A 27095-nucleotide genomic window follows, 5' to 3' on the forward strand; every position below is an offset into this window, starting at 1 on the left:
CACAAGACCACCCTAAAAGTTCAGTCTCCCAAGGGGTTTGCTGTGCATTTTGTCCAACAATTGGTACCTGATCCCTCATCCCCCACAAGCCCCTTCTCAGTCCTTATTCCCTGCCTAGGTCAGACCGTTCCCCTCCCCCGGAGGCATTTCATGATTCAACAGATGCCCCTTCCCAGCCAAGTCAGAAGAAACATCTCATGAACTGCTTTTGGCTGAGATGAGGCTGTTTCCTAAGCGATTCAGACAGGGAAGCCACACTGCCCAGCCACAGAGACAATCATGAGGATGGGGAGAGGTAGGAAGGACATAGGCTTGCTCCCAAGCAAATGGAAAGACTCCCCAGAAGCCTCCGAATCGACATCATATTGCTCGGGGAGAAAAGGATGCTCTGCCTTCCATGGGCCTTTAACCACATCTGAGGACGCAGATCATTCCAGCCGTAAAGGATCTAAAACTCTGTTCCCTAAAAGACACGGGTACCTTAAGACATTCGGCTCAATGGACTGGGAAGCCAGCTTCTCAAAAAGTCTGAGGAGAGGGAGGTGCAGGGAACTGTGGGCATCACGGAGCTCCTCTTGGCAACAGGAAACCATGGTGTCTAGCAGGCCCGCACCACAGGCCACTTGGCGGTTCTTCTCCACCCTCAGCAAAGACTGGATGTGACAGGCCACTGCATACTGGAGTTCCTGTGATAACTGAAATAAGGAGGAGCAATGCTCGTGTGAGGACTAAGAACAGCTCACTGTTAAATTTGAGACAGAGTACAGTTAAAATGGCCTTCGGTTGCTCTATTGGCCACCTTGAGTCTTCAAAGTGAGGCCATGACCATCTCATGGTGTCTGCCAACACGGTGTCTGCCACCCACCAAGTTGTCCTTTCTGCACAATCTTTTAAAACGTTTTGAAGCAAGAAACGTTTCTTCATGGAGTTCCACATTGTTTTTTCCTGTTACATTCCAAAAACATTTTATTTCCAACCTCAAGACGTTTTAAATTAATCCCATTTAAAAACAATTATTTTCCTTGAAGTTTTGAAAACATCTTCACTTGCTGTGCAATCATATTTTCTACACTTTCATTTCCCACCAGTGGCAGCCATTCTACTGTAGTGCCCAGCAACCCTCTGTCAAAATTCCAAAGGCACCTGCAGGCTCCAAAAGGTCCAAGAAGATCAGGTGGGATATAAATACTTTAAATAAACAAATCCCGCCTAGATTCCAAAGTTTATCAGATTGTTATAATGTTAATATTCAGACATCAGCACAGAAATCTGATCATAAAAGTTGACTTGAAGTTTTTTGTTTGTTTTCAGTAACTCCAAATTTCATTAACAGATCACCCATGTTATCCTGTGTGCCACAGAACTGTTTTCAGAGTTGCACACTTAATCTGGGGTTCATTCACAGGACTAGTGATATTCCTTTCTAGAACATGTTCCTTTCTAAACAATCCCAAGGTTGATTTATTTTTATCTTCCAGAACTACCTTCAGGCTTAAAGATTCTCAGGGCCCATCTATACATTTCTGTTCCTACTTCCATCATGATTTGGGAGAACGTCCTACATCAAAGAGCAAAGAACAGCATGCCCCACAAGTAGAATCCCCCTTGGTTGGCAGGGACCACATATTTTTAAGGGAACTTGACCATGGAGATTATTTTGAGACAGGAAAACAGGAAAGCTTACATATCATCTTGGTGCAGAACATGCATGGAGCAAGTTTCACAACATAGTAACTTCTAACATGTGTGACACAAATTCTTCTGCCCACGACTAAACTTCACAGTAACCTTAAATCAATAACACTGCTGTGTAGTTCTATCTCTAATAAGTTCCCTCCAGTAAGAAGCCCTGGGGTTAGCCCATCAGGCAGGAGTTGATACAGGAAGCCCAAAATACATTTGCCAGCCTTGAGGAAACAGCTTTGGTGCGGGGGCTCTGTTGAGCACAAGATCGAGACCCTTCTGGGCTTGTAAAGTCACAAGCAACACAAGCCTGCCTCAGTTAATTCTTGCTCAAAACACAGGCCTGCTCTTCCACATCTCTTCTTCCTTTCTGTGGTCCTTGAAAGTGGTTCTGAAAGGATCTGGACCCCCCTAATCTTCCAATATGGGAGAAAGTACCTTCCAGTGTTTTTCAGATTTCAGAAGTTGCCATTCCACTTTCCAACAATTACTTTGCTTCAGAGAACAGCAAGGTCAAGGGAAGAAAAACTCCAGCAACATCTATGTGGACCTTTGCTAAGTAAATCAGCATTTTCTTCCCAAATAAATTCAATATTAACCATAATGGAGTACAAGGAATTGATTGCTCTCATTATGACAGCAACCCTGCCAATAACAAGATTGCCCTGTTTTGAATAAAATGGGCTGTTTTCAGGGATGCTCTTTCCAGTAAAATGGGGTTTTAGAGAAAATATTAATGATGACAGGAAACTAGACTCTGTTTTCCCAGCTGCACCAATTGATTTTTGTACGGATCACTTCCTCAATTTGTCAGGGATCTTGGAGGTTCATAGCTTTGCATCAGGGAGGAGTCTGGGGGCCAAAGTGTCACTCAGTAACCTGCCAGATGTTTTTAAGTAGTTCTAACTTTCTTCTCTCGATTGCTTTTCATAGTTTCATAGTATGAGCTGCTTTTCAGCCCCAGCTGTGGTTTCAATGACTCCATCTTAGAGAGAGAATGCAATTTCTGCAGTAACTTTTCTCCAAAATTCAAATTAACAAGCGCTTGAGAAAATGAATATGGCATCATGTCACTCTAGGAATCACCGGAAACTCTATGATTTGCCATAATTTCTGATGATTACTAGAGAAGTGTGATTTCACTTCTGGGTTGCCATGGAATATTGTTATGCTGTCATCTGACCGTACCCCGCAATGCCCCACCCCCAGATTTCTAACCTGGGGCTCACACTGCTATGCAAGTAGACTAATAGAAATCACTCTTCTTTTTTCAGAATTGTGCAAATGAAATTGGTTAGTTGGAAGTTCAGGATAAATGACACCATTAACCTTTGGAACCTTTGGAATTCACTGCCACAAAACAATGGTTTTAGATGGTTTTACAAAGGGACTAGTAAAATCCACAGACATTTAAATGTAGGCTGTTTAATGTTATGAACTTGAGCAACAACTGGGAAAGTATCATGTTCTGGTCAGTTTATATTTTGCCAGAGAGGTCATGAGTTACACATACAGGAACTCTCAGCAAAATGTACAGAATAAAAGAGTAACAGCGAAGAGTGCTGACAACAGGCACCCCTGAAAGACCAGGAGATTGCCTTTGAACGTCATTGTTGGGGCAGAGGCAGGAAGTGACTTTACACCTCTCTAGGAATCAATGGAAAGTATGGCGAAACCACAGAGTTTTCAGCAATTCCTAGAGAAAACTATCACTTATAGGGGTACCAGAAGAAATCAGCAAGAACTCTATGGGTTTTCCAGAAGCGATGTCACTGTGATATTGATGGCTACCCCTCATTTCCCCCACCGGTCACCAGGCCAGCCTGACAACCCCAGCTGGGGATGGGCTGCACCTGAAGGGACTTGTCAGGTCCACAACTGTTATTTAAAAACATCCAACCAATTTGTCCTCCCTTAAACTCATCTCAGGAGTGAGGGCGGAAAAGTCAGATCAGTTTCGTCTGAGACTCATCTCTTCAGTTCTCTGCTATTCATCTTCTGTTAGACCAAGTGCCTTCCACACAGGAATGCTCATCGGGGCAGAAACTGGGCTTCAAGGGCAGCTGCTGCTGATGCTACAGCACTGGAACCCTGCAACTCTGCCACAAATAAAAACCAGACAGAAGAGCTACTGGATCCAGCAGTACAGATAAAAAATAGCTTTCAATAGAAGGGAAGCAACCGGGAACGATAAGTGTGTCCAAGTGGAATCTTTATGGCTTTATGAAGCTTGGTGTGTGGTTTTTTAAAACTGTTTAAACAAGGTTAATCCTCACCTTCTTCTTCTTTTCTGTTTTTTCCCTTGGTTTTCTTACTTTCATTTTTAGGGCTATGGGTAGGTCTAAGGGGAAAGGGTTGTCTGATAGGAAATGTAGTGTATGCTTTTTTGTTTTTAAATGTTGCCAGCCTCTAGGTGGGAGATCTCCTGGAATGACAACTGAACTCCGGACTACACAGATAATTTCCCCAGGAGAAAACGGTTGATTTGTAGACTGGAATTTATGGCATTACACCCTCCCATCCCCAAACCTCAGTAACAACATGCTGCAACATTTAAAGAACAATCACATCATTTATATTAAACTTGTCATACACTGTATATTAAAAGACTGCAGTCACAACAACCCTGCGAGGTTGTTTTTTATAGGTTTTTTGATATATTGCATAATTTTGGATAAATTTCTGATAAGCTCAATACAGCAGGATGAGAGAAGCCAGATTTAACGAAGAAATATGGGAACAAAGAATACAAAGAATGAACTTTCTGCTGCTTGCATGAATAAAAATGAAAAAGAAGAAGGGAGGGGAGAGGAGAGGGAGAGGGAGAGGGAGAAAAAGGGGAAAATGTATATTCTGATGAAAAGCATAGCATGTTTCTGTTACATAATTATACTATACAATAATTTTTTTAAAAAAAACAGCGTATGCCTTGCTGTCTTATATACAACATTCTTTGTTTTCTTGTTCTGTGCCTGCCATTCCAGTTGTATGCTTGTTGTATATTGTTTGCGTTTTTTGCAGCCTTGGGCAAACTATGGAAAAGCTTTCCAGTGTCTGTCCAGAAAAGAGCTTACTTACCTGTGGACAAGCATCATTGTAGAGCTTGGGAAGCAGCCGCACCATAATGCAAAGAGCTCCCGGGTGTATAATTAGCTCCTCCCTGCACACCAACCTACAGGAAACAGACAAGAGGAGACCCCTGATAGTCATGAAGATAAAGAGAACCCTGCTGGACCAGTGAAACATTTACATCTTTTCCAGCACCAGCTTCCAGAGAACTCTGGAATCCCATAAGCAGAGCAGAGATAACGTCTGTGATTTGTATAAAGTGAGGAAGCACAGGAGACTCCAGTTAGCTCTTCCAGTTCCCATCATAAGAACATAAGAACATAAGAACAAGCCAGCTGGATCAGACCAGAGTCCATCTAGTCCAGCTCTCTGCCACTCGCAGTGGCCCACCAGGTGCCTTTGGGAGCTCATATGTAGGATGTGAAAGCAATGGCCTTCTGCGGCTGTTGCTCCCAATCACCTGGTCTGCTAAGGCATTTGCGATCTCAGATCAAGGAGGATCAAGATTGGTAGCCATAAATCGACTTCTCCTCAATAAATCTGTCCAAGCCCCTTTTAAAGCTATCCAGGTGAGTGGCCATCGCCACCTCCTGTGGCAGCATATTCCAAACACCAATCACACGTTGCGTGAAGAAGTGTTTCCTTTTATTAGTCCTAATTCTTCCCCCCAGCATTTTCAATGGTTCTAGTATTGTGAGAAAGAGAGAACAATTTCTACCCCATGCATAATTTTGTAGCCGCCTCCTCTCCAAACTAAAGAGTCCCAAACGCTGCAGCCTCTCCTCATAAGGAAGGTGCTCCAGTCCCTCAATCATCCTTGTTGCCCTTCTCTGCACTTTTTCTATCTCCTCAATATCCTTTTTGAGATGCGGTGACCAGAACTGGACACAGTATTTACATGGACAGCCCAGACATCCTTACATGGACAGCCCAGACTAGTCCAAGCTCATGAATCTCAGAAGACAAGCAGGGTAGGCCCTGGCTAGTGTTTGAACGGGAGTCCACCCAGGAGGTCCAAGACTGCTACACAGAGCTGGGCAACGGAAAACCACTTCTGAACGTCTCCTGCTTTGAAAATGCCACAGGGTTGCCCTAATTTGGAGGCAACATCGCCACAGTTTCCCCAACCAGCCGAGTTTCCAGTCGGCAGGAAAATGCTGAATATTGATGCTTCAGTCACAGCTTCAAAGCGAGGGCTGCAAGGGAGTGCTTACTAGAGACACCTCACGGATCTGAAAAAGGCAAATTGAAAGTGCATGCGGTCCTGATTCAGGCAGGGAGCGGCTGTGGCTGTGAATTCTTCCCACACCCTCTTTCATTCCACTTCACTTATTCCAGTCCATTTATCAACACTTGGGGTTTGGATGGCTCTTCTATTGCTTCGCTTTGCAACTAGTGATTCAGGCATACATCCTCCTCATCTCCCATTTCCCAGGACCAAGGGGGGAGTGGTTTGTTTGTTTGTTTATATTTCTTAGACCGCCTAATCCCCGGAGGGCTCTAGGCGGTTTACAACAAATATAAATTACAACAGTTAAAATACAGTTAAAAACCCCATTAAAAAAATTAAACAGCACATCAAATCCTGTTAAGACCCATAATACTCATAATACTGGTGGCTGAGCCTAAGGCTGGGAGGGGAACGATGTCCAAGATGGCAAGGATACGCCGTATCAGGATGGTAACAGATGGAGGGGGCTCATAATGGGGCAGCCAATCTGCGGCCGGCCTCACCGAAGGCCCGGTGGAACAGCTTGGTTTTACACGCCCTGTGGAACTCCCGCAGGGCCCAGACAGCTGGAGGAAGAGCGTTCCACCAGGCAGGGGCCAGGGCTGTAAAGGCCCTGGCCCGGGTAGAGGCCAGCCGCATCATTGAGCGGCCAGGGACTTCCAGTAACTCTGCCGCTGCTGAACGTGGCGGCCTATTTGGGACATATGGGGTGACACGGTCCCACAGATATGTGGGCCCCAGGCCACGAAGGGCCTTAAAGGTTAATACCAACACCTTGAAGATGACCCGGAATTCAACCGGAAGCCAGTGCAGACGACGCAGTACAGAGTATGATCTTGAACGGTATGATCTTGAACAGTATGATCTTGAACGGTAGCCCCTGTAAGCAACCGAGCCACCGCATTCTGGACCAGTTTTAACTTCCAGGCAAGGACGTAGGTAAGGGGGGGTTCTCAGGTTCAACCCCCCCCCCTTCATGTCTGAAACTCCGCCCACCCGTTTGTGGGTTTTTAAAACATTTTTAGTGTTTTTTTGGTTTTTGGCCTGCAGGGGGCACATTGTTTAGGCTAGCAGCACCACACTTTTAGGGATTGTTTGGGAGAATCACCTGATGATATTACCCAGGTTTGGTGAGGTTTGGTTCAGGGGGTCCAAAGTTATAGACTCCCAAAATGGGTGACCCCATCCTCCATTGTTTCCAATGGGAGCTAATAGAAGATGGGGGCTACACATTTGAGGGTCCATAACTTTGGACACCCAGAACCAAACTTCATTAAACCTGGCAGGTATCATCAGGAGAGTCTCTTACTGATACCACCCAGGTTTTGTGAAGTTTGGTCCAGGGGGTCCAAAGCTATGGACTTCCAAAGGGGGTGCCCCATCCCCCATTTTTTCCAATGGGAGGTAATAGGAGATGGGGTTAGACCAGGGGTAGGGAACCTGCGGCTTCTTCAGATAGTTCAAGAGACACCTTTCCCATCAGCCCAGCATGGCCTACCAGCATTGGCCATGCTGACAGAGGCTGATGGGAATTGTAGTTCCTGAACATCTGGAGAGCCGCAGGTTCCCTACCCCTGGGTTAGACCTTTGAGGGTCTATAACTTTGGACCCCCTGAACCTAACTTCACCAAACCTGGGTGGTATCATTAGGAGAGTCTTATAACTCTATGATTCTATGATAAACACCGATAAAGATGTCAAGTCTTTCTGACTTACTTCCTAGTTCCTGCACGTTAATGTCACTGACTTGGATTTTTGGACCCACCGATATTTCCTGACCCCAGTGAGCAGGGGCATACCTAGGGCAAATCCGGCACCTGGGACAAAATGGTGCCTGGCGCCTGAGTTTCATGCCCCAGCCTCGGGTATATGCGTGCCACCCTCCCACCTGGCTTTTAGAGACCAAACAATTGCCATTTTTTGTACCAGCTCACAAAATCACCTCCTCTCCCACTCCCATCCAAAACATACATGGCTCTCTACCCACCAACTCTTTTCCTAATTTCCTAATCACAACGACCCTATGAGGTAGGTTGTTAGCCTGAGAAACAATTCCAAGCTAGTGCAAGTGGGTATTAAGCATGGAAATCTCTCACAAATCACCCCCAGCAAAACATTTACCAAACAAATGTCAGCATCATCTCTCACAAAACACCTCCAGTGGAGAATCCACTTTCATTGGTGTTTAAACTAGGGAGCCTAGATTCTTCTTTTAAATCTACCTTAAAGGGAGAGAATCTGGGGTCCCTGATTGCGAAACAAAATTGAAAGTGATGCTTTGGGAGTGGATCTCTCCCCACCCTGAAACAGCATCACTTTTTGAGGGCTGGAGACCAGATGAAACAAATATAGCAGATCTCGCTGGAATCTTGGACAAATTTAGCAACATTCCAGACAAAATTGTCTGATTAAGTGTCCTGCCCAAAGAATTACTCAAATGCAAGTGAATGCAAAGTATTTGGGTTTTGTGGGGGGTATTTTTAAAAGTTTTTTCTCAGCCTGCAGGAGCGCATTTTTTTAAAGCTAAGCGGCACCATGATTTCAAGAGGGCATCATCCAGAGACTGCCGTCTCCAGATGATACCACCTGAGTTTGATGCGATGTTTGGTTCAGGGTAGCCTTAAAGTTATGGGACCCCCCAAATGGAATGCCCCCATCCCCACTGTTTTCAATGGAAGCTAACAGGAGATGGGGCTCTACCCATTTGAGGGACCATAACTTTGGTTTCCCTGAACATAACTTCTTCACCCGGAAACTCTGGGTGGCATCATAAGAATAGTTACCAGATGATACCCTGAAATTTTGGTATCACTAGCTTTAAAATACATCCCTTCCAGCCTGGAAGGGGTGTATTTTTTAAAGTGACACTACCAAAATTTCAAGGCATCATCTGGTAACTATTCTAGATGCCACCCAAATTTGCGGTGAAGTTATGTTCAGGGGAAACCAAAGTTATGGTCCCTCAAATGGGTGAGACCCCATCTCCCTGTTAGCTTCCATTGAAAACTAATGTAAATGGGTGAATTCCCATTTGGGGAAGGTCCATAACTTTGCACCCCCTCTAAACCAAACATCCACCAAATTTGGGTGGTATCATCAGGAGCAGTAGCATCTGGATGATACCCTGAAATTTTGGTGCCGTATAGCCTTACAAATGCGCCCTCCTGCGAGGCCGGAACTCATGAAAAAAAACACTTAAAAAAATTTAAAACACACAAATCCATCTCTGAAAATGTTACCCCCCCACGTGACCAAATGGGGGCGCCCGGGGACATCAAGGGTAAACTCTGTCCCTAGGCAGGAACGCACTGCTTCCAGGCACCCCAAGGGAAATTTGCCCAAGATTCTTTGTTTTAAAAGTGACTTTGCTCCATTGTAGCTAATGAGGGAATTCTTGAGGCAGGCTGCACATTTTGAGAGATAGAGGTGCCAGACTTTCAAGGTGACTCCAAGAGGCCTTGAGTAATAGCATCCAATCTTGGTGAGCTTTGCTTCTGGGTGGGGAGCTGAGAGAGTTCTGAGAGAACCCAGCCCACAGGCTTTCATGTGCAGGAGCGTGGAAACAAAATAAGCCTTTTGGGGGCCCATAAAATTGAACCCCCCAGAAGCAAAGGTCTCCAAACCTGGATGCTGGCTACCAGGAGGCCTTCCTAGAGCCACCCTGAAAGTCTGCGCTCTATCTTGAAAAAAAAATGTGCAGCCTGCCTACACACTTCAGAAATTCCCCATTGGCTGCTGCAATGGAGCAAAGTCACTGCAAAACAAAAGAATCTTGGGCAATTTCTTGGGGTGCCTGGAAGGGGTATATTTTTAAAGTTAGTGACACCAAAATTTCAGGGTATCATCTGGTAACTATTCTTATGATGCCACCCAAGTTTGGTGGAAGTTATGTTCAGGGGAAAACCAAAGTTATGGTCCCTCAGGAAATGGGTAGACCCCCACTTCCCGTTAGCTTCCATTGAAACAACAATGGGGATGGGGCACCCCATTTGGGGGTCCATAACTTTGACCCTCTAAACCAAACATCACCAAATTTGGGTGGTATCATCAGGACAGTATCTGGATGATACCCTGAAATTTTGGTGCCGATAGCCTTACAAAAGCGCCCCTGCATGGAACGTGAAAACACCTCAAAAAAAATTTAAAAAAACACACAAATCCACTTGAAATGCTGGCTTCACGCGACTAAATGGGGCGCCTGTACAGGGTACCCCCTGTCCCTAGGCAGGAACGCCACTGCTTCCAGGCACCCCAAGAAATTTGCCCAAGATTCTTTGTTTTGCAGTGACTTTGCTCCATTGTAGCTAATGAGGAATTTCTGAGGCAGGCTGCACATTTTTGAAGATAGAGGTGCCAGACTTTCAAGGTGACTCCAAGAGGCCTTGAGTAATAGCATCCAATCTTGGTGAGCTTTGCTTCTGGGTGGGAGCTGAGAGAGTTCTGAGAGAACCTGGCCCACAGGCTTTCATGCAGGGAGCGGGGAAACAAAATAGTTCCTTTGGGGCCTATAAAAATTGAACCCCCAGAAGCAAAGGCTGGGTCTCCCAAACCTGGATGCTATTACCAGGGAGGGTTCTCTCCTAGAGCCACCCTGAAAGTCTGGTGCCTCTATCTTGAAAAAAATGTGCAGCCTGCCCACACACTCACAGAAATTCCCATTGGCTACAATGGAGCAAAGTCAAAACAAAAGAATCTTGGGCAATTTTGGGGTGCCTGGAAGGTATATTTTAAAGAGATTAATTAAAAATTCTCCGGCATCACTGGTAACTATTCTTAGATGCCACCCAAATTTGGTGAAGTTATGTCTGAAACTGTGTTATGGTCCCTCAATGGTAGACCCCATCTCCTGTTAGCTTCCATTGAAAACAATGGGGATGGGGCACCCCATTTGGGGGTCCATAACTTTGCACCCCCTAAACCAAACATCACCAAATCTGGGTGGTATCATCAGGACAGTCTCTGGACGATACCCTGAAATTTTGGTGCCACTAGCCTTAAAAATGCGCCCCCTGAAGGCCGGAACGTGAAAAAACACTTAAAAATTTAAAAACACACAAACGACCCTGAAATGTTGGCGCCCCCCCACGTGACCAAATGGGGGGCGCCCGGGGACATAGGGTACCCCCTATCCCTAGGCAGGAACGCCACTGCCAGTGAGTGACATGATTTAGGCTGATGTATAGTTTCATGAACTGCAATTGGTCTCCCACTTCTTGCAGCTACTTGCTGTTTGAGGGAGGGGGGAATAAGGTCCTAAAATAATCTCTAAAATAACAACAACAACATAGCGTAGAGGGAAGATGCCGGGGTTGAAACTTGAAGCTCCTCCCCCCTCCCCCGATACAGAAGGCACTTGCAATTTGCCTTTTGCAGGGAGAGATGGACAGAGGAACTTCCTTGAGTCTGTTTTGACTCTATCTCCCATCAAACTAATTGGGGGGGGGGGGGGGTTGTTTATTGGGAATCAGCCGTGAAGTTAGTCAGAACAATCCAGAAGCACAGAAGTTCTGAGGCCGCCCCAAAGATATCCCCACAAGATAGGGTTGCCAATGAAAGTAGGGCAGGTTGCTCAAAGGTTAACAGTCCAAGTAGGCACCTGTATGGCTCATGGATATCATTGTATCAGTGTCTCTAATATTCAATGATTACTTAAAAATCATAAATAAGCTTTTATACTCTGATAAACACTGAACAATATGAGCATGGGCTGTCATTCCCTGGTTGAGAAACCATCATGAAACCTTCACAATAGCCCATTATTTTGTACATGGCCCGTTATCTTCTTATATAGCAAAGCAAAAAATAACTTTTAAGGATTTTTGTAGCCATTTTGCAAAAGGATTTTTGGGAAAATTACAAGATAATGGGTCATTGTGAAGGTTTCACAAAGTCATTCAATAACCGGGGAATGACATTCCAGGTGCACACTGTTCAATTTGTTGCTGATAGCCTCTTGCAGTTGGACTTTGTAGAGGGACTTTGTAGAGGGACTATTAAGTTTCTTTGTGAACATTATCACACAATAAGCCAGTGTAGATATGATGTTAAGTTTACCACAATATAAAAGCTTGTTTATAATTAAGTATTCATTGAATATTTCAGACACTGATATGATAATACCATTAGACATACAGGTGCTTGCTTGGATTGTTAACCTCCAAGTGGTTGCTGGAGAGCTCCCGTAATTACAACTGATATCCAGGTGACAGAGTTCAGTTCCCCTGGAGAAAATGGCTGCTCTTCAGGGCAGACTCTATGGTATTATACCCTGCTGAGGTATCTCCCCTCCCAACCCCTCTTCCTCAGGCTACACACACACACACACACCAAATCTCCAGGTGTTTCCCAACATGGAGTTGGCAACTGTGACACAAGGGCACATTTCAGAAATGGGTGCCATGAAATACAAGCTTGGGAAAAGGCCCCATCCTCCTAAAGCACATGTGCAATCCTGTGCATTGGTAAAGCAACCAACAAGCTCACATTGAAATTGTATTCCCCCCCCCCCGCCCCCAAGCCCCAGTTTTTATCTGATGCACTCAGGCACTGATGAGGCAGAATAGCACAGAGGGAGTAGAGGACCCCAAATAAACTGAAAGCTGGAGCAAATGGCCTATCAGTGCTCTGCATGAAATCTGGACAACAAACAAAATAAATTGTTACCACCAGGAAAATAGGAAAAATATTTTCCTGAGCCCATCGCTGAACTACACTGGCCAAGGATCAGAGCAATGAGACCAGTGTGGTCCAAAAGCCTCCATAAGGCTTGGAAAGGGCATATGTATGTGATTGTGCCAATGTTTTATATGGTTTCCTTCTTGTTTTTTAATCCCTTTTAAGGCTTAATGTAAGCCCCCTCAGTGTTGGATTTATTATTTGCCCAATGTTTAGGATTATACTTTAGTTAATGTTACTGTTAATTTAGGATACTCTTGCTTATATGCATATGTGCTTGTACTGTATTGGAGGTTCTTTAAGATTTCCTCTAATGTTTAAGTTTAGAAATGTTATTTTAGATATCTGTATCTGTTGGAAGAAGCAGCAGCTTGTAGCAGCTGATATTAAGAGCCAAGGAAGCTGGCCTTGGAATTCAGTTTGGACCAATACCCGGTAGATCTCTTTAGCGAGAACAAAGACCCCTTTGGATTTACAAATTGACTCTGATGATGGCACCCCAAATATCCCAGCCATTGAAGGATGTGCCAAGATCGCCATTGGACCATTTGAACTTTCTTTTGTTGCGGGACTGGGGCGCGGGAGCCTCAGGACATAACTCAAGGATAACCAGATACCCGGGTGCGTTAAACAGCCTCTCCATTTCAGCACTATCGTAAAGTCTTGTGGGAAGACGCCTGACAGTGAGATCTCATGGTCCCATTCACAAAGTTGTAATTATACTTTTTAAAAAATCTGTTGATGTTTCCTTGTTGTTGCGAGGACCTGCCCCCTTACCTGCTCCCTTGCCCCTTTTGATGTGTGTGTATAAAAGTTCTTGCGCTTGGCTACAAAAGCATGATTTCCCTGCAGTGGCATTCCTCCCTAGGGACAGGGGGTACCCTATGTCCCCGGGCGCCCCCCATTTGGTCACGTGGGGGGGTGCCACCATTTCAGGGTCGTTTGTGTGTTTTTAACATTTTTAGGGTTTTTTACGTTTTGGCCGCATTTTTAAGGCTAGCAGCACCAAAATTGCAGGGGAAGATCCAGAGACTGCCCTGGTGATACCACCCAAGTTTGGTGGTATTTGGTTCAGAGGGAGCAAAGTTATGGACCCCCAAAAGGGGTGCCCCATCCCCATTGTTTTCAAAGGGAGCTAACAGGAGATGGGGGCTGCCCATTTGAGGGACCATAACTTTGGTCCCCCTGAACATAACTTCACCAAACTTGGGTGGAATCATAAGAATAGTTACCAGATGATACCCTGAAATTTTGGTGTCACTAGCTTTAAAAATACGCCCCTTACAGGCACCCCAAGAAATTTGCCCAAGATTCTTTGTTTTGCAGTGACTTTGCTCCATTGTAGCCAATGGGGAATTTCCGAGTGTGTGGGCAGTCTGCACATTTTTGAAGATGGAGGCACCAGACTTTCAAGGTGGCTCCAGGAAGCCCTCCTGGTAATAGCATCTAGGTTTGGAGACCTTTGCTTCTGAGGGTTCAATTTTATGGGCCCCCAAAAGACTTATTTTGTTTCCCTGCTCCTGCACATGAAAGCCTGCGAGCTGAGTTCTCTCAGAACTCTCTCAACTCGCCCCCCCTCCCCCCACTCCAGAAGCAAAGCTCACCAAGCTTGGATGCTATTACCCAAGACCTCTTGGAGCCACCTTGAAAGTCTGGTGCCTCTATCTTAAAAAATGTTCAGCCAGTGCTTACATACTCAGAAATTTCCCAGAATCTGCCAGGCTCTTCAGCAAGTTCTGTGGTGGGAAAAATTACTTTTCCCACCATAGACTTCAATGGGGCTTTCTCTTATGTCCAGATGGCTCTGTGGTAGAGGTTTCAATGGGAGGCTCTGTGGTAGGGGTCTTGTTCTGAGTGGGGGCATTTCCTATAGGGCTGCTGGTGTAAGTCTCCTGAAAGGAACCAACCAAATTTGCTAAAATGTGTGTGGAAGAGGAAAATGCTGTGGGCACCAAGTTGAAGGTGAACCTGATGCCCACAGCATTCGGCCATCCCAGGCAAACTTTAGCAAAGTTGGCTGGTTCCTTTCAGGAGACTCACACCAGCAGCCCTGCAGGAAATAAGTGCCCCCACCCACAGCAAGACCACTACCACATTGCCTCCTGTTGAAACCTCTACCACAGCGCCAGCTGGGCATAACAGAAAGCCCCATTGAAGTCTATGCTGGGAAAAATAATGTTTCCCACCACAGAACTTGCTGAAGAGCCTGGCAGATTCTCGTTTCTTAGTCCTCTTAACCACTGCACTCTGGGAATTTCATTCTTTATTATGCCCAGAGTCCTTCTCTTTGGGCACAACTGTGCTGTCAAAGTTCAGAATTTAGCCGGGGGGGGGGGTTCCAGCTATTTCTTGCATTTTTCACAGATTGGTTTTTGGATTCACCGGAAACACACATACCCCAGTCTCACTAGAAATACTCTTTCACTCTTCAAAAGTTAGTTTATTATAACCACTGGGTTATTATTAAAAGGATATTGCAGAACCCACACGTGTATGCCCACCGCCCTCTAGTGGTGAAATGATAATACTTCGCTCCCAACTAAACATTTCCTGACTAGATGCCCAATGCAATCCTAAAAACATTTTCCTGGGAGTAAGCCATGCTTAAGATACCTGAGAAGGATTCTCAGTAAACCTGCTTAGGACTGCCCTCACACTATGATAAATATGAGACGCCATTTAAAAAAAATTTAATAATCAGCCTCGAACTCAGTAAGTCAAATCTAGAAATCTCACACAAGTGCCAAGAATTTCACCCAGTTGCCGGATGACTGTTCACACCAGAGATTAATATAAAGCTCACACTTTTTATCTGCAAGCTTGGAAAAGATGCCTAATGCTACTGCTCATTCTGTACTGCTGAAGTTCCAGCTGTTAGTAATAATAAAACTGAAATGATATTTTTTTTAATTCCCAAATGTCTTTCTTTGTACACTTTCTTGCCTTCTACTGCTCTCCTGGTGGTGTAAGCAATAATATTTAAAATATAAACACTGAACAACACAGTGAATGAAGACAAGAAAGTGACCATCATTGACACAGCAATACCTGGAGTCAGTGAAGAAGAAGAAGAGGAAGAAGAGGAAGAAGAGGAGAAGGAGGAGGAGGAGGAGGAATTTGGATTTATATCCCCCTTTCTCTCCTTTAAGAAGACTCAAAGGGGCTCACAATCTCCCTTCCCTTCCCCCCACCCACAACAAACACCCAGTGAGGTGGGCTGAACGAGCTCCAAAGAACTGTGACTATCCCAGCTGGTATGTGTTGGAGTGCACAAGCTAATCTGGTTCACCAGATAAGCCTCCACAGCTCAAGTGGCAGAGCAGGGAATCAAATCTGGTCCCCCAGATTAGAGTGCACCTGACATTGATAAACAGAGCAAAAGGGGGTTGATTGACTCGGGGTGCTCGAAATGCCTAATACACCCCACAGTAGCTGAGGGCTTGGAACTCAAGCTCTTCAATCTCAAACACCCCCTCCAATTCAAGCAAATGGATGGGCAGGTAAAGGGGGCCCCTCCAGCGGCATATCAGATGGAACCTGCGCTCAACTGGTGTGGGGGCTTACTGGGAGAAGCTGCAGTTCATAATTGTGGCCATGGGGAAGTATTCAGTGGTGTTGGGCACGCTGTGGTTAACCAAGCACAACCTGGAGATTCAGTGGCAGGACGAGCTAGTGAAATTTGGGTCTCTGCCATGGGGATCACATATCTGGCCTCACAAGGCTGCTGCAGGGCCCTGAGGTCCACCAGAGTCAATGGATCAGCAACATCTTGCAATCTGTTTTACGGTGGAGTGGTAGGATGGCGCACTTGCCTTCCTTGAATACTCTCCCCAGGTCCCGGCATTCCCTAGGAATCAGTGGTTGTTCCACTGCCATCACCGCCAAGGCCCTCCCTCCATTGACTCTGTTGCCAAACTACTGAAGGGCAGATTATGCGCCATGAGCTCCCAGGAACCAGAGAGTTTTTGGATAAGAACCTGGTCAGGGGGCTCATCCAACCAGCATCCTTCCCCCTGGCAGCCCCAGTTCTGTTCCAGAAGAAGACAGATGGGTCACTGAGACTTTGCACAGACCACCAGGGACTCAATGCCATTTCAATGTGCAACAGGCACCCTCTGCCACTGATTCAGGATTTATTAGGGAGCCTAGCCCAGGAGCAGATCTTTGCCACACCAGACTTGCGTGAAGGTCAGGATATGGGCAAGAATGGATGACCGCATTCAATACCCACTATGGTCAATTCGATTATCTGGTCATGCCTTTTGGGTGAAGTGGAGTCCCGGGGATCTTTATGAACCTGATTAATGACATTATGCATGATCTGTTATTCAAAGGGGGGGGGTGTACTTGGATGATGTGTTGTTATATGCTGAGACCAGGGAAGACCATGTGAAATTGGTGCGGGAAGGGCTGAAAAGGTTCATGTCAAATCAACTGTATGTCCAACTGTCAAAGTGGGAGTTCCGCCAGGATAAGCTGGATTTCCTCAGATACTGGGTGTCACATGAGGGGTTGGAAATAGATCCTAATAAAGTATGAGCTGTTGTGGGGTAGGAGGCACCACAAACACGAAGGCAATTGCAATCATTCTTAGGGTACGCCAGCTTTTACACGGACTTCATGTCAGGGTTCGCAGAGATAGCCTCCCCCTGACTAATCTACTAAGAACAAAAGAGAAGGGGCCCCAAAGCAGCAAACCGGGAGCCAGGCGACCATGGGGTGAAGGCTTGCCAAAATGCATTTGAAAAACGAAAGAGAGCTTTCACCTCTGAGCCCATCCTCCAGCATGCAGGCCCTGAAAAGCCCCTCATAAAGGGTTGCCCAGTGCGTGCCATGGCAAAGTCAGTGCCAGGAGACATGGATGCCTCAGGTGTGGCGATGGGAGCTCCGCTCCTCCAGAGCAGGGAGGACAAGAAGTTTCACCCCTGGGCTTACTTTTTGAAAAAGTTTATGGGGTTCGAAGTGAACGGGACTTTAAGGGATAAGGAGACGGGAGCAATTTAAAAAGTATGAGCAGCCTGGAGACATTGGCTGGAGGCAGTGAGGGGATTCAAATAATTTAACAACTGGTTGTTTACAAGCACCATTTTAACAACCGGTTCAGCCGAAGTGGTGCGAACCTGCTGAATCCCACCACTGGCTGGAGGGGGCTAACATCAAACATACCTTTCGTTGGGATCCAGCCACTGACAGTCAGCCATTTCCTTACTGTCCCCCTGCTTGCTGGTGTCTTCAGTTTCTTCTTGGTGATTTTCAACAGTCAACAGAATGCCTGCTGGGGTTGGCTCCATCTTCATTGGGCAGCTCTGGAGGTGGAAGAGACTTCCCGTGGCCATCCGATCAAGGAACCTGTATATCCATATGCAGCATTTTAGGCAGGTAGGGAAAAGCTGTGCAGAGCCAATGGATGCTTTCCAAAATTCGACAAATGATCTGGTCTTGTTAAGCCCTGTGAGGGTCGGCCTCCCCTTCCGCACTGCGAAGCAGCCTAGCAAGGCCAGGCCTTCGGCCAGCTCCTCAAAGAGGCCATTCTTGTGGAAGAAGTTGCTGTTGACAGGGTCCGAGTGAAGAGCAGCTGCCACCGCATGCAGGGTATGAGACAGGAGCTCCATGGCTCGGCTGTGACTGGCGGAGCTCCACGTGGAGGATGGTGGGTCACGCAGGGCGCCCTCCATGTCTGAGAGGAGGGACAGCAGTCCGTTAAAGCCGCTGCTGGTTCGGAAAGCTGAGCGGCCCCTGGGATGCTCCAGCATCCTCAGCAGAGACTTTGGCCAGGGAGAGAAAGGAGAACAACAAGCACTTAATCACAGTGTTCTGCCTGGACAAACTTTCAGACTCGTTCTCAATGGAACAGTAAAACTGCAACTGGGGTTGCCAAGTCCCAGTTCTGAAATTCCTGGAGATTTAGGGTAGGGCCTGGGAAAGACAGGTTTTGGGCAGAGGAAGGGCCTCAGCGGGGAATGATGCCCTAGAGCCCACCCTCGGAAGCAGCCATCTTCTCCAGGGGAACTGGTGGCCAGAAACCCTCTGTAATTTCAGGAGATCTTCAGGTTGCCCCTGAAGGGTGGCCCCCCTTCTCCCACTTGACATGGGGGCTCACATGACTGAAGTCTCCACCATCCAAAAAATGTATCTGCACCCAGAAAGCCAGTCTGTGAGGATGAAAGGTAAACTAAAACCCACCCCTGATTGACCACCTTTCTATTTACAGATAATTTATTTCTTTAAAACATTTATTAGCCACCTTTCTACCCAGCAGAACACAGGGTGACTTACAACATAAACAAAACAACAATTATTTTAAAAAACACATATAAAATACCATCATTTAAAAAACTCTGATTAGAACTGCTAAACAATAAAAATCAGTCAGTGCTGTACTAAATAAAAGTGCCTTCAACTCCTTCCTAAAGATCAAAAGTAAGGAGGGCAGGGACACCCCCCCTGGGGAGATGCTCCATAACCAAATGGGGCTGTCCCTGGTCTGTCCTTCTAGGAACTCAGAGAACCTCTCTCTTGTCTGGGTTAAGATTCATCTCGTTCCCCCTCATTCCCAAGCACCAATTCACAAGGTCAGCAGCAGCCTTCCAATGAGGTGGAAAAGAAAAGTGTTGTTGCTGCTCAGCTTCCTGATGGCCCCTCCCAGAGGCTTCGTGGGGATAGGTCGGAATCCTGTGGAACCCCACAGGGCAGAACAGGAGTCCTAGCACCACCTTCCCAGGCCAGACAGGACTCAAGCCACCACCACTACCACAGCACTGCACCACCCTGTCCTGCTGCTTCTATGGTTGACTGCATGGAAGGCAGCTGAGAGATCCAGAAGAACTAGTAAGATCACATTCTCCTCACTACGCCTCAGTAGAGGCCATCAACCAAGATGACCAAAGCAGTTCCAAATCCTGGTCTGTTGCCAGATTGAAATGGATCCAGAAAATCAGCCTCTTCCAAGAGGCACTAGAGCTGAGAAGCAACAGCCCACCCTAGCACCTTGCCCAAGAATGGAAAGCTGGAGACCACAGAAGAGCTTTGGAAGGGTATTTCCAAACAGGCCAATTCACTGCCTCCTTGAGTGTAGGTGGCAGAATACTTGTTCTCGAAGGAACATTTACCAGCTCCATACCCACTCAGCCAGTCCCACTGAGGCAGCTTTTATTAGCCACAAAGCATAAGGTTTGAGAACACAGGTAGTAAGTTTCCCTTCTCCAAGAATCTTGTCTACCTCCTCAGGCTCCACAAGCCAAAAGGTTTCCTTATAAATCAAATGCACAAAGGTGCATCATCTGAGCACACATCCGTGCCAGCCTCTTGCAGTTAAGGCCTTTCCTGGCAAGTAGTTCCCATTGGAGGAATCATGGGTAACCTTCAGGCCTTCCCAAGGGGCAGGCCTTGAGTCAGAGAGAAAAGTAAATGTGACTCCTCTGGCCAACAGTCATTGTGAATGTGGCTCCCTGTAAGGAATTCCATAGAAGCAGAAATAAAAGGCTTTTTTGGTGTAAAAGACCGTTTATTCAGACATCCTAGAAAGCTCTATTACACTAATTTGCAGGAATAAAGTCTCCCGCCAGAAGCACGGGTTGTAACTCTGTCCATCCTATCCCCCCCTCCCCGATTCCCATGGGAACGGAGTTCATCATCTCTCTCGCAGAGATAAGGTCTCTCGCCGCAGATGCTGGCCCATCGCCTGGGTTAGTGGAATGCAGTCAAGGCCGGGCGGCTGTCCCGGCCTCATCAACACCATTGAATCCTTTACACTCTGCCTCCCTTTAAAAAGACTTCTCCCCTTGGTGGCTTTCAGCGGAAAGGCGCGATGAAAAGCAGAAATGAGGGCAGGGGCGTCAATATTTTCGGAATAAACCCATTGATTATACTCCAGAGGAATATCCTACCCATCTCAAATATTGCGTGCTTTTATGTATTAAAACCTTAGAGTCCAGGATGCATACACTCTCAGAATGCTTGTATTATCAATTATAGTCGGTGGGGGTCTCTCCGGCTGGTCGTACCAGGCATTCGAAACGGGAGCCTCCTTTGAGCAAACTGGAAACGGAAGACAGGATGGACAATTACTTATAACGAATTAGGCAAGTCCAATCGGGCAGTGACATCATTAATCACCTTAGTAATCCGAAAAGGTCCCACGAATCTTTTGCTCCAGTTTTAAAAAAATTTATGCACGCCTCTCAGATTTTTGGTAGACAAATACACCCAGGCGCCTACACGTAAAGGGAAATCCGAAAGGTGCCTTTATCCGCTTGAAGTTTTTGGGAGTCTCCAGTCAGCTGTGGGCATGTCTAAATTCATTTTCCACCCCTCGGCCAGAGATGAAATCCATTGTTGAAACTCCGGAGGATCCCAATGCTTCCGCAGGTAGTTATGGCAATGGAGGGAAGGATCGACCACTGTGACACAATTTCTCAGGGGGTATTTTTTTTACTGCTATGAACCGTGAGATTATTATAGGCGTACAGGAGTTCTGTAAACGGAATTAACTCGGCACCAATTGTCTTGGTGGTAGTTGGTGTAACAACGTAAATACTGCTCCAGGGTTCTGTTCGTTCTCTCTGACTCACCGCCACTTTGAATCGCAGTAGGCGGTGGCAATACCGGGGCTGCCCCCAACAAACCCAGAAAAGCTTTCCAGAACTTTGAAATGAATTGGGGCCCATGGTCGGCACCACCTTTAACGGGGGCGGAGTGTAGACGACATAAATATGCTGAATGAACAGACGCTTAACTTAGGAGCTGGAGGGGATGGGAAGCACATGGGATGAAATGGGTTTGTTTTAGAAAATAAGTCCACCACTCACCCACAAGACCGTAGCGTTCCCTTGACTTTCTGGCAAATCCGTAATAAAAAAAATCCATGGAGATGACTTCCCAGGGGCGGGAGGCCACCGGGAGAGGCTTCCAAATGACCATGGGGTTTTCTCTGAACGGGCTTTGGCTTCCGCGACAAACAGGAGCAACCTTTTAATATAAGGTCTCAATGTCCTCATGCGCATCGCTACCACCAAAATTGGACGGGCGGCCAAATGGTGAGCTTTTGTGCTTTCAAAATGTCCAGCCGAAAGGGCATCATGACAGGCCTCGAGAACCTGCTTACGGAGGGGGGGAGGCATCGCATCATCAATCCCCCCGCCGCCAAACACCATTCTCCAGGCGCAATTGGGAGTCACCTTCCTCCGCTGGTGAAACGCTCGCGCAGCCCTCGCCTTCCTCGAGTTCCCTCAGAGGAAAGGAGAGACCAGGCTGGGAATGGGTGGAGAAGGAGGAGTGGACGCCTGAGATCGAAAGGGACAGCCAGCCCCACTTGGGAGGGGGAGAGAACAGTGCGCTGGAATATCCTGTGAGGCAGCTCCACCCCCCTTCCCGGGTAGGCGCTAGAGCGCATCAGCCAGTTTTATTGGTTTTTCCGGGAAAAAAATGGACAGTGAAAGAGAAACGAGAAAAGAAATCGTCTAACGGAGTTGTTTTCATGGACATCTTGAGGGGGGTGGAGGAGGGTGGCCAAGTTCTTGTGATCCGACTCAAACTTGAAAGGGGTGTTTAGCCCCCTCCAGCCAGTGGCGCCAAGTGGAAAAAAAAGCTACTTTGATGGCCGCGAGTCTCTTTATCCCCTACAGTCCAGTTGGAGCTCAGCACCGGAGACTTTCTTTGCTAACCAAGCACACGGAACCAGCCTATCATCTTTATCTCCCTGAAACAGGGCTGCCCCAAGCGCTTTGTCCTAAGCATCCACTTGAACCACAAACGGAAGATCTGGGTCAAATGTGCGTTTTAGGATAGGTTCTGCAGTAAAAGCTGATTTTGAAAGCTGAAAGGCTGTCTGACATTCCTTAGAATTGTGAAAGGGGGGGCCCCGGCTTGGCAGCCTGTGGATCTTTACCCTTAGTGCGTAAGAGGTCTGTGGAGTGGGAGAGCTCAGTTCAGCTTAATTGGGGTATAAAGTCACGATAGAAATTAGCAAACCCCTAGGAAAGATTATCGAGCCCTTTCGATTGGTAGGGGCAGGCCATTGGAGGACTGCTTCAATCTTAGCAGGATCCATTTTTAGCCCCTCGGAAGAGATCCCGTAACCCAAATAGTCGAGCAGAGAGGTTTGGTGGAAACAACATTTTAGAAAGTTTAAGTAAAGAGGGAGTTGTTGAGCAAGCGTGCCAATACTTCCCGAACTAATGCTTCATGCTCCTCCATGGTTTGTGAATAAATTAAAACATCATCTAAGTACACCACTACTCCCTTTGTATAATAAATAAATCATGGAGAATCCCTGCCGCAGATACCAGCCCCAAATTCCACCCCACTTAACCCGAATGGCATTATTAAGTATTCATACAGTCCAAATTTTGTGTTAAATGCAGTCAAATGTTCATAGCCTTCCGCAATCCTGACCCTGTAGTAAGCTTCTCTTAAGTCCAACTTAGTAAAAATGCGTCCCTTGCCCAATGCATCTAAAAGGTCCTTGATTAATGGCAAAGGGTGTTTATTGGACAGGGAAACCGCATTGAGTCCTCGGTAATCCGTGCAGAGCCTTAATGGACCCATCCTTTTTTTTACCAAAACAATACAGGAGCAGCATGTGTGTGTTTGGTAGTCTGTCAGAGGAACCTCGCTGAAATGCGTGGTTCTTGTCTAAGAAGGCACGAAGTTCCTTTTCCCTATTGGGACTCATTGGCGCGTAGATTTTACCTTAGGGCAGTTGTCCTGGCTTGCAATAATGCATTTTTGCAGCCAGTGTCTCTGTATGGGGTGGTAAATGGATCGCATTCTTGCTCCTGAAATACTCTGGCTAAATCTTGGTAAGCCGGTGGAATGCCGGTAGAATCGGGAGCAATGAGCCGCGTGCATCGCTGATGGAGCCAGGGGGGGGGGTGTGTGTCAGGAGAAGGTGAGTTTTCCCCCCAATTCATGTGTTCTCCGCAGGGAGGGTCAGTGAATTCTAAGATCCTTTCTTTCCAAATGAATTTTGGTTCATGCACAAACAACTACTGCATGCTCCAGAACTATGGAGTGTTTACACCGGCTTCAGAATAAATGTCCAATTTTCTCCCAATGGTCAGCTGCAGCTGAGGAGGACCGTTATGCGTTTTGAACTGGGCCGGTCCTTCGACCTCGGTGAGGACTGGGTCGGCCCATTTGGGTGAACGGTGAAGTGGCTTTAGCCAGGGGGACTCGCCCTAGTCCAAGTTCCTCCCGGCCAATTCAGTCCGCATTAAACAATGGGAGCACTCACAACCTACAAGGGCTGCGGCTATAATACGAGCATGCTTAGCGGGGTTGGCTAGAAACGCTTTGAATCGTAATGGGAGCGCTGCCTTCACTCACCGTGAGATCTGGAGTCGTAAATCCCATATCCATGGGGTTGAAGAGAGGCAAACAGCTGCTTCCCCCTCCTCTGGGTCACGCTTCGGTAATCGCCTTTAGACGAATTCGCTGGGGGTGGCCCGACGGCGCGTGGTGGCTTGGCAGATGGGGTGCGCGTGGTCGGAGCTGCTGGTTTCTGTTTTTTCGGGCAGTTGGCAGCTAGGATGACCCTCGACTTCCGCAGTAAAGACACAATCCCAGACGGCGACGGCGCTCGGAGGTGGTTTCTTTGGTAGAGGCTGCTGGGCTTAATTTATAGTCGCAGCGGTGGTCGTAGAAGGCGGGTTTAGCGCATGGGCGGCCCCCGGCACGAGCGTAATCCAAACGAGACGCCTACTTGAGATCCCAGGTTGATCCAATCAGCAATAGTGCTGGGGATCCGGAATAAGAAACACCGCTTCACGAAGCTCTGTCAGTCGACAGCATCCGAGAAGTATTCACATTTCATGCGCTCAGAAGCTACTCATTGTGAGGGAACGAGCAGCAGCCGCATCTAAATTCACGGGCAAATTCTGCAAACGAAGCGGTTGCCTTGTTGAATAGACGATGGTGCTGGATGGCTTCATTTTCAGCACCCGGATCTTGGAAGCGAGCCCCTAAGGCTTGGAGGAACGCCGGCACCGTATGCGAGTAATATCCTCCTCCTCTTTGCAGATCAAAAAAGAGTCACAAACCAGTCGGCTGTCATCCATCTAAGACGGAACCGAGCGTCCCTGCATTTTTTCGCGTTCAGACCGGGTAGTACAAATCGTCATAGTCCTCCATGCGGGCATCGAAGTTGCAGGATGAAGTAGGGAAGTTTTGAAGCGGTCCCATCGGAAACCGGCAGGTATTGGAGGTCTGTAATATCCTCTCTCCACGCTCCTTTGAACACGCTGGCCAGCGGCGGTTAAGCAGGGTTGAGGCAGCGGCGCAGGGAGGGCCGGAATCGGTGGAGGTGGGGGGTACCAACGCCGGTGCCGCTGGTGAAATTTTGGTGGGAGCCGTAATCCTTGGAAGGTGGCAGATGCTGAGTAGCAGGACCCAGCAGCGCCGCCCCTCTGGCGCTAATGTACCAGTGACAGCGTAGACTCCAACTTAAAGGCATCTTTGTCCTGCTGCTTCTTCAGTTCCCTCTCCAAGGCGAAGCTAAATCTCTCTCCTTGGCGAAGTCAAGGGCATCCTGGTGCGCATGCAGAGCTGCTTTCTCTCGCTCCAGTTTGGCCAGTTCATCCCGCTGAACAGCTGCAGTTAGTTCACTCTTGGCGCACGCAGCGCCTTTAACGCTACAAAGTTGACGCTGTAAGTCCAGTTTGGAGTGCCCAGGACTTTATCATGGACTGATAGGTTCTGCATATATTGCCGCTGCAGCGCGTCTTTGTCACGGTCCACCGGAAAGCTGGATTTCTTTGCGCTTCGCTGTTCCCGGTCTCTTTGCAGGTTTTCACGCTCTTGCTGCAGCTGCTCTCGTTCCTCTTCCCATAGTTGGCGCTCACGGGCCCATGCTTCCTGGGCATCTCGCAGTCGGCCCAATTTCCTCGTATCCCAGCTCTTCTTTTGATGGGAGGGGGAATAGATCCGGATGGGAAGCGCAGGCTTTCTTCGGATTCCTCTTCATCAGAAATGTAGGACCTCGCGGCTCACCGGGCGCTCCATCGGGCACCTCAGGTGCAGCTAAGCTGATCCGGGATCTGGGGGGTCCGGATCGGAAGCTGGTACGGATACCCCTCCCAATCCCCCATATAGTCCAGGTTTCAACGGTGGTCTTCGGATCGGCCCCAGTGCTATGCCACGGTGGATTCTTGGGAGCATCACCAAAATACGAGTCCAGGAATCGCTCAATGGACTCCCCAGGCATGCCGCATGAAAGGTGGTCAGACCCGGCTTCTTCCGCGGATAGGCCGCATCTTGAGGTTTGTAATCCACACGGAAACGGGCAGATATCCAATCCACAGGCGCTCGATCCATAGACAGTTCCCCAAACGCACTCATGCAAATCCACATGATCGTCGCTCGCCCCTTCGGCCCCAACGGCGTAAGGGAAGACTCGTGTTGATACGCAGGACGGGAAAGAGTTACTTCAGCGAGACCCGCTCTCCCCGCCGGTTCCTCCAACTTATAAGGGAAAGCCCTGAGCCCTCTTTGGGGCCTACCGTGACCTTCCACAGATTCAGGAATATTCAACCTCTCCATGCCAAGACACCAGAGGTCCGCTGGGTAATCAGGAAGATAGATGAACTAGGATTCCTGCCACAGTGTAAGGAATTCCAGAGAAGCAGAAATAAGAGGCGTTTTTGGGGTAAAAGACCGTGTATTCAGACACCCTAGAAATTTCACGTACACGACGTGGCAGGAATAAAGTCTCCCGCCAGAAGCACAGGTTATAACTCTGTCCATCCCACCCCCCCTCCCGGATTCCCATGGGAACGGAGTTCTCATCTCTCTCGCAGAGATAAGGTCTCCGCCGCAGATGCTGGCCCATCGCCCGGGTTAAGGAATGCAGTCAAGGCCGGGCTGCTGTCCCGGCCTCATCAACACCATTGAATCCTTTACACTCCCATTGTTACCGATGGGAAAATAAACAAAATATTTTCCTGAAGTCAGGTTGCCTGGCTACACTGGCTCCATGCCCGGACGCAGAGACTTGTGTGGTTCAGAAGCCTCCATAAGGTTCACAGAGAACGCATATGTATGTTTGTGCCAATGCTATATGATTTCCCTTGTGTTTGTAAGCCATTCTAGGATAGGTGGTGGTGAATTTCCTTATATTCTCCAGATATGTGGATTGTTGGCTCTTTATCAGTTTCTGCCAGCATGGCCAATTGGCTATGCCAAAGGCCTGATGAAATCTCTGTAGTCCATACCATCTGGAGTGCCAAAGGTTCAGCCACCACGGTTGCCCCAGGGATGCAGTAAAAGCTCCTCTTTAGTTAAGCTTATGCCTGTAGTTTAGGATTCAGCCACAAAAGTTCTTCAGTTAGGTTAAGGTTCTATTAGTTTTAAGCCGAGCCCTGCCAGTAGGTAGATGTACAGTCCCGCCTAAGGGGTATAAGTATGTGTGTTTATCCTTTAAGGTTTTCCTAATGTTTAAGTT

At 47.4% G+C, this 27095-nt stretch overlaps 1 protein-coding gene across 1 annotated transcript in view; it reads right to left on the reverse strand.

Moving 5' to 3' along the window:
* Positions 1–27095, reverse strand: part of WDFY4 (WDFY family member 4) — a 243619-nt gene that overhangs the window by 195171 nt on the left and 21353 nt on the right. Inside the window, exons 9-11 of the mRNA XM_048505876.1 lie at positions 17825–18423; positions 4762–4855; positions 481–695 (exon numbers count right to left, since the gene is read on the reverse strand). Coding sequence (XP_048361833.1) covers positions 481–695; positions 4762–4855; positions 17825–18423 — 908 coding nt within the window. The remainder of the gene's footprint in view (positions 1–480; positions 696–4761; positions 4856–17824; positions 18424–27095) is intronic.

This window comes from Sphaerodactylus townsendi, linkage group LG08 (genome assembly GCF_021028975.2).
Source record: "Sphaerodactylus townsendi isolate TG3544 linkage group LG08, MPM_Stown_v2.3, whole genome shotgun sequence".
Lineage (NCBI taxonomy): Eukaryota > Metazoa > Chordata > Lepidosauria > Squamata > Sphaerodactylidae > Sphaerodactylus > Sphaerodactylus townsendi.